The 8,439-nt window shown below is 36.1% G+C and overlaps 1 protein-coding gene across 2 annotated transcripts; it reads left to right on the top strand.

Moving 5' to 3' along the window:
- The first annotated feature begins 293 nt into the window (after window positions 1–293).
- Window positions 294–5,604, top strand: LOC124170224 (golgin subfamily A member 2). 2 transcript variants are annotated; one of them, XM_046548933.1, is made up of 6 exons: window positions 294–465; window positions 2,031–2,198; window positions 2,284–2,421; window positions 2,820–3,161; window positions 4,375–4,617; window positions 5,389–5,604. In XM_046548933.1, exons 2-6 carry the CDS (start codon window positions 2,037–2,039, stop codon window positions 5,509–5,511), a joined length of 1,008 nt encoding a protein of 335 aa, XP_046404889.1. In that variant the 5' UTR covers window positions 294–465; window positions 2,031–2,036; the 3' UTR covers window positions 5,512–5,604. The 2 variants fall into 2 exon arrangements, with proteins under 2 accessions (XP_046404889.1, XP_046404897.1); XM_046548941.1 differs by having other exon boundaries at window positions 295–465; window positions 2,274–2,421.
- The last annotated feature ends 2,835 nt before the right edge of the window (window positions 5,605–8,439 follow it).

The raw sequence follows: 8,439 nt of genomic DNA, 5'->3' as shown, positions 1-8,439 counted from the left end.
AGAAGACTTTCGTTGTCTTTTATTTTTCCCTTCCACTTTCTGCACTATTTTATTAAATAGTGATTTCGGGTCCAATTGGATAGGATTGAACGACCCTATTGTAATCGATGACCTGTTCACAATTCATTGATGTGAAAGTTCACCATCAAGAGAAGTGCTAGTGACAACAATTGCAGTAAGTTGGAAATGTAAAGCAAACACAGTAGTTAGATTTCCACCCGAAGTGGCGTAGCGTTTAATCGCGCGGAAGCTGCGTGGGGTGGGCGGGCTAATTTTAGATTGGAAGGCTGTCGTCCTAAAAATACGGGAGAACAAAATTCAACTCCGTTCGGGGCGGAACTCTCCGATGATCCTGATCCCCACGTTACAGCTTTAATGTTTCCTAGTTATCTCTATCATCTTACATTTTAGTCTCTGCAGAAGAAGAGAGGAATAAGAGTTTAGCACCCGTGGCCAACCTATTTCGTGAGTTAACGTTTCAATAACAGCATAGATTACTGTAGTATCTTACTAACTATGGACGAAAGTTAACGGGTGCTCTGTTTTGATTTTAAACTAACCATAACAGTAGAAAATTTGAGGTGAAAACTGAGCGTACACCTGCAATTGTATATGGTGTTTATTCCTCATTGGTACATAGCTGGTTCGGCAGGCGGGGTGATGAAATAGCAGGAAAACGAAAGAATTTTCTGCAATATTCCAGTTATCCAGTAATTCCGCTTTCTTTACCTAATAAAGGAAAATAGTATAACGCGAGACCATCCCCCGAGCATAGTAAGTTATAAACGCTGTACGTGATGTTCAATCACTTTCATGCTCGGTCGTATCCAGCCTTAATTAATAAACTGACAAACATTAAATGCCCGATTATTTCGAGGCATTATGCCCTTCATAAATGTAAAAGCGAGGCGACTGAATTATGAATGAGACGTGCTTCCTCAAACAGCGCCCGTGTTAACATACGCAGTTTAAAGTATTTCAAATCATGGCGCGGCGGCAAGGGGGAATGGCGATATACGTAATTAAGCTGTACCTCAGATTGACACATTTGCCTCTCTTTCGGGGTATTGACTATTGAAATATACATCCAATATAAGTCCAAAAATGCGTCTCTGCATTCGCTACGTTTTCTATTCGATTTTTATTCTGTCATTGGGATTACTCCGGTTGCATAAAAAAATAAAATCAGGCGTAACGGCCACACCTCGCAAAAAAAGTGATTTTTTAAAGGTATTTACCAATTAAAATGAAATGAAAGCGTACATATCTTCGGTGTCTGAAATAATTTTTTCAAAGGAAATTTTTATCGATAGAATTGTGTGCGTGCATGAATTGACCAAGGAAAATTTCTTATTTTTGCTACTCGCCCCTGGATTTTAGGCAAAGTGCACTCGAGGGCGTGAATTCTCCAAATGTGTCGGCAGTCAGGAAATCGGCTAAAATTAATGAATATTATTTTCTGGAAATTTTTAGCAGAATAGAAAATGAAGAAAAACTATGAGACACATGTGCAGACACTGAAGTATCTCAAGTTTAACAGGATATGGTTGCTTAGAAGCAAAATTTGTCTGGACCAAATATCAACGAGCTTGAGCTAAGTACTGAATAAATGACGTCATCATTTAAGGGAATACATACTAAAGTGGCATACTATACACTAGTTTTCTAAAGATTCAATATGTTGTGTGGATAATTAATACAAAGGAAAAATGAAGGGAGAATTAAATATGAGGATTCACAGTTGGAAAAAAGAAAGAGGATTTAGTGACAAATGGAAAGAAATTGTATGATGGTTTGGGGACCAATACGGCCAGAGAATAATATTGCTGTGCTGTGTTTTATGTAAACATGAATTATATTTTTCTTGGGCAAATATCACATTATAACGTAATCATCAACATATAACAATCCAGAGATAGGTTTTATCCAGATAGGTTTTATGCAATTCAATTCTGGTTATTTATATGTATGTATTTCTGCATATAAAAATATAATTGGCAGTTATGTGAGAAATGGTATTTTACTTACAGGTAAAGATGTCCACTGATCAGCTAACCACTGGAAACTCAACTCCACAATCTAACATGCAGGTGTCAATTATTGAAACAAATAAAAACAGTAATTTAGGAAAAGTGGAGGGACAAGAGACTGCAGATCAGCATGAACTCATGAAGAAGCTTCAGGACCAACTTGTTCAGGTAATTTTGACAAAATTTTCCTTGGAAAAGGAATGCCATCTCGTGTATTGAAGCTGATGAATCTTTGAAAGTAAGGCTTTTTCAGGCAAGAGCTGAAAATGAGTCTCAAAAGAGGATTATGGAGTCTCACCTAATTCAGTTTCAAAAGGATAGGGATTCATGGCTGATTCGAGAGAAAGAAATGCTGGATGGGACTTCTTCACCAGCAGTTATGTTAAAGGAGGTTGGTGTAATATAATTATTCTTCCATTTCTCATGAATGACACACTTAATTAATTTTCAAATCATACTGAATATAAATCTGACAATAGAATAATGAAGAATATTTGAGAGACCCTGAATAAAACAATCACATATGAAGCTGTACATGAAGTACTTCTACCAACACCTTTACATCCCAAGAAATCTGAGGCATAAAAGAAAGCGCTAAGAAATCTCATTGTTTTTCTTTTCTAGCATCAACATATGATGTACCCCATCATACTGAAGAGCTTCAAATAATTTTATCTGTATACTGATAAAACTATTAATTTTATTTATGCAAATATCTAAAAATATTAGTAGGTACCTATACCACTCGGATTGAATAAATGTATTTGTAAAAATTCCTTCTATTGCTAGGGAGAACAAAGAGATGTCCAACAACTTGAATCTGCCTTAAAAAGCAACCAGGAGGAATTAAAAAATATCAAGGAAGACTTACAAAAGGCACAAGATAAGATTAAATCACTTGAATTATCATCAAAAGACTCAGGGAATACTGGAAGAGACCATAAACAAGGAAAACGACAAGGAGACAAGAATCCTCCCCCACCACCTCCTTCCGGTACAGAAGTAGAACAAGGTCTACGAAAAGATGTTGAAAAATTACGTGCTGCACTAACTACAGCAGTAGCACGCCTAAAAGACAAGACAATGCAAGCAACTTCCTTGGAACAACAAAATGTGCAGCTTCGAGCTCAGGTAAGTTGAAATGTAATGAATAGTAGCATGTTAGAATAAATTACAGAGTAACAATATCCATAATTTATCTAGAGGATAACTCAAATCAGCCGTATTTTATACTAAGACAAGCAATGATCTTATTGTCTCATGATGATTTTTCCTGATTTGGCATATGGGGAGGAACCCATGAACGAACCAGTTTGCTGGTGTGTTGTTATAACAAGGGAATACTTAATGGAAACAGACAGTAGCATTATTTGCAGTGATATTACAACTTGCTTATATATATTTTGCATTCATGAATAATTTTATTGATAAGAAAGTAAGTCTAAACGAATTGGGTGATTTACGAGTGAATTTAAAGCTCTGGAAATGGATTTCACCTCCAGCATTAGCTGCAAAATAAATGAAAACTTACCCCTTTACGTATCCCTTATCTCCTTAAATGAAGCATTAGCTACAATAGTATGAAAAATGTGAATGTTGCTTGAATTTCCCTGTTTGCAAGACTATAGAAAATTTGTAAGTCCCCATACTGCAGTGAAAACGGCACCGCACAATTTGTGGGAATACTTTTGAGTTTGACTATATGTACTTTTATCCTAACAAGATATATGAAGTCAAAAATATTATTTTAAAAAAATTAATAATTAAAAGACACCAAATAAGAGGAAGAATCACAGAGTGATGTAAAAGTTTTTGAGCACTAACCTACCCTACATATTTGCTTTTATTGTGTTTATGTATGTCTCACAAGCATTTTGCAAATTTCTTGTGATTCTATTGACTTATTTTCATTTAAGGGTAAAAATAAATATTAAGATTAATTTTTATTATCGCTGTCATTTAAACCATGAAGATCATAGCAAAGAAAAATGGCTATCATATATTGCTGGATCAAGGAGGGAAGAGGGGTGACCATCCCCCCCAGAACTTCGTAATAGAAAAAAATAATAGTTAATATGATATGCTTTCTTTCTAAGTTTTCACTTCACCAGTTATGGTATGCATTTTGGAAATTTGTGTGAGTTTGTTTGGAAATTCCATGTGTTTTTCTGAGGAGATTTATCCTTATTTTTTTAATGTGCAAACAATTAAGTCATCTTATACATTAGTGATTTCCCCAGCCTCGAAAACAATGTTTTTTCATATATGTGTCTTTGCATATAGTACATAGTATGTATACACAGTTGAATTAACATATAACGCATTGATTTTCTCATTTACACAGGTTATTTCTCTAAAAGAGGTGACCAGTATAACAAAAGATCTCCTGGGAATTCGAAATTCTGAAGTGGAACATCTTCGAGGGGAAATGGAGGCTGTGGAGGCAAAAATTCAGGCAGAAAGAGATCAGCGAGCCCAAGCCATCGAGCGAGTGGAGAGGGCAACACAATTAAATGCCAGTTTAAAGCGAGAATATGAAATTCAATTGAGCACTTTCAAGAAACTTCGTTCAAAATATGAAGAAAAGGTGAGGCTACTATTTTATCTTATATCCTACACTCTTAGAATGAACATTCCAAAGAACCAGCTAAATGTAGAAAATAATGCCAAGATGAATTTTTAAGTGACCCCCACATTACTAATATGAAGCAACAGTTAATGCTATTTGCAAATGCAATTGAAATACCTTAACCCTTTCACTGCTGCTCACACTCTTGAAACTTACCCATCACGTGTGGCGAAAGCACTGAGTGAAGGCAGGGATAAAGAAAAGGTATATTCAAGGTACCTATGCAGCCTGCTGTGTGAACGTACCAGGTATGTTCATGGCAGCGAAAGGGTTAAAATTTTTGAAAAAACATTTTTATGATCATCACACTCATTTTCTGAGAATATATATTCATAAACTATGGAATGGGAAATTTATGGATTGAAATTTCCAATTATAGATTAACCAATTATCAAACTTCTTTCTTCTTGGTAAACAGGATTTTGATTACGGAATGGACCTAAAATGAATTAACATCACTGACATGTAAAAATGACTATCTCATGTGTTAAAATAAAAATTATGACAATTTAGTTTGGAATTAATTTGTGCTACAGATATTAAAGATTTTAAACTAAATGAATAAGAATAAAATGAAATCATAATTCACTGAAGAGTCCAAAAGAGCAATATCATACTCTATTAAAATGTTTACTGTGAAATTAATGCTTGATTTCCAGATAGTATGTTATTCATTTATGCATTCAAACATTTTAGGTCATTAACAAACCCTTGAATTTTCACTTTCAGGTTGAATTACTAGCATCTGAAAATCGAAGATTGGTAGCGGAAGCTATGGCAGAAGGCAGACCTGGAGTGGTGTTGGATGTTGGGCCCCTCACTATAGACGATGAAGAAATGCCTCAGCACTGATTTAAACCCATATCTTCCTTGTTATTATAAGAAACCCCAACACAGAGAAAGGTATTAATGTTTTTCAGGGAATAATAAATTTTTTTAACAGTATATCCCACTTTAAATGTTGATATCTATGTATTATATATAAGGTGAGAGTGATATAAAGGATATTGCCATTTCATGAACTGAGAGCTATAGCAATGAAATTAACCCATTTGTAAAATGATGGGTTTTTCAGACTATATAAGTATGTTCAAACCAGGGGTGCCTAGTTATAAAAATATTGGGGGCCCATACTCTTGCCCCAGGAAATTTTATAAATAGTGAGTTTTAAAGTTTTTAAAAGCATTTTAGAAGAGTCATATGATCAACATTATAACCCTGAAAACTCGACTCTCGATAACTGGACCCTCTGGAGAAAACCAACAAGCCTGACATTTTTTCTTCACCACATAACAAATTTTTGAGAGGGCTCAGGCACCCTCAGGCCCAATGGAGTCCGCACCACTGGTATAAACTAACATTTACTTTTGCCCCCATAGGCAGCTTGGTTTAGTATCTGAATCTGATTTTATCCATTTTCATTTAATGTTTACTCCTCCTATATAGCTTTTTCACATAGCCAAAACTCATATGATAAAATCGAAAGATGATCCACAACTCGCAGCAAAAATTTCCTGTAACTATTGACAGACTTTAAAAATTTAGGTGTACTAGGAGGAGGACCACTTTTGCCATCTGTCTTAATCATGTTAAGAGGAATAAAAAGATATGGCACAAAACTCCATCTATAAGCATCCAAAATACTTTTTACACACATACGCATGGCTTAGGTTGTGGTACAGACGCAATGACCTAGAGTTATTCTCAGTTACTCAACAATTAATTGCCAACAAAGGAAAATCAAGTCCATCTAGGAGCTAGACAAAAATAACTTATACTTCCAGATTTCTCGTTTATAAGAAGCGCATTGGAACCCAGAGACAATGAGTTTATCACACACCTCCACACATTGACTTCTAGCATAATAATGGCAGCCATTGCACCACCCTTCAACTAGTCTTAGGCAAGCAAATTAATCCACTACACAATAAAAATGTTAGCTCCCAAAGGCTTCCACATGAGCCAGCTATCAAAGAAAGTGTTCCACACTCAATCTGTTCATGGAATTGGATGTATATCTATGGACCTAAAACATATGTAGTTCGGATGTCATTCAAGAAAATTAATGTTTCTCATTTCAAGATGCCAATAGTGGATCTTAACTAAACACGGAGTTTGAATTTCTCTGAAAAATACTGAAAAATGTAGTCATTGCTGAAATCAATTAATGAAGATTCACAAAATAGAATGGGCAGGGTGAGATCTAAGGCCTCAATCATGAAACAGAAAATGGTCTCCAATAGCAGCAACGTAGGGATTTTGTCATAAGTACAAAAGTATGTTGGTTTGCTGGAATGGGAGAATTCGCAATAGTGACCAACCGAAGCCTCTCAACTGGAAACCCTTTACAAGCACTCACTCAAATTGATAAAAATTTTGTTAGTGGGACGATCAGACCCTCAACTGTGATGAGAAGGAAATCTTTGATTTCGCAACTGGTCCACTTTTCTGGCCTAGGATTACCTAACTATTGCTCGTGCCTGAGCATTTTCTGCCTGATTATTGTTAGATTATTCTTGTCTTTTATTATCTCACTTTCATAGACTCAAAACACGACAGCAATCCGATCATCTAATAAACAAATAAATATAAACAACAAAACAAAAATCACGTGAATGCAAAACATTACCAATGTGACCAACACATACAAATGAACCCTTGTATTTAACAATTATAGAACAAGGAGTGAGTGTGGTATGTACAAGTGTGCGTGTTCATCAGTGATATCTCAACCAGAGCAACCTTAGCGAGACCCCTTGCAAAGTTTCCTTTACTTTGAGTGAATGTCTATTTCTCAACCAAAGCAAACTTAGCAAGGTCCCTTCAACCCTCTCAGAGTTTCCCTTGCGTTGAGTGAGTGTATGTGTCTCTCAACTGAAGAAACCTTAGCCAGGTACCTTCAACCCTCGCAAAGGTTTCCCCCGAGTTGAGTGTGGGTTTGTAAAGGGTTTCGGGTTGAGAGGCTGGGGTTGGTCTCCACTGTGAATTCTTCCATTCCAGCAAAGCAACACAGTATTTGTTTTGTACCTGTGGCATGATTCCTATATATGTTACAGCCATTGAAGATTGTTTCATGTTTAAAGAATCACAAGCACTGTCAAAACTGATGAATTTGTGTGCAGTAACCTGTAAGGTGCAAATCTAAATGCACTCACAACAAAATTCACTGCGAAATAATTATTTGACTCAACCAGTAGCAGATATACAATCTCCCAATTGCCGTTTAGGTATTCCACAACTAACACTGCCTAGTCATCGTAATTCCAAACAAATTTTATATGAGGTGGTTCACTGGACAAGGAGTTCAAGTCTCAAGACAACATTGTGGCACAGGAGATAACGCCACTCTAATTAAGCCACTATTGGAGACAGTTAATCATACTTAGCCATAACTGAATGGCATACATTTTCCAAATTGTCTCATGAAATTCAACAAGAAAATGATGGCATGATGACTCCATGGATAACCTGGTGCATCAGGCCACCAATCTGGAATTACACATCAAACCCTAGTCAAGTCAAATTATTTTCTTCACAGAAAATACTATCCTAACAATACTTATCATGCAGATTCAATGGTAACCATGGTGCACATATACTCCATAATTTATCTCTAAAATCTACTCATCTAGTAGCCCAACAATGCGAATCCACTCAGCTGGCAGTAGCCGGAGCATAAACGCTCACCTCTAATTCTCCAAGCTTCGGCAGCTGAGCAGATTCGTTTTGTTGGGCTACTAGATGAGCGGATTTGAATCGGTGGGCGATTGTTGAGAATTT

The sequence above is a fragment of the Ischnura elegans genome, chromosome 1 (genome assembly GCF_921293095.1).
Source record: "Ischnura elegans chromosome 1, ioIscEleg1.1, whole genome shotgun sequence".
NCBI lineage: Eukaryota > Metazoa > Arthropoda > Insecta > Odonata > Coenagrionidae > Ischnura > Ischnura elegans.
The sequence above is the reverse complement of the archived record's forward strand: the minus strand, read 5'-3'. Positions and strand labels throughout refer to the sequence as shown.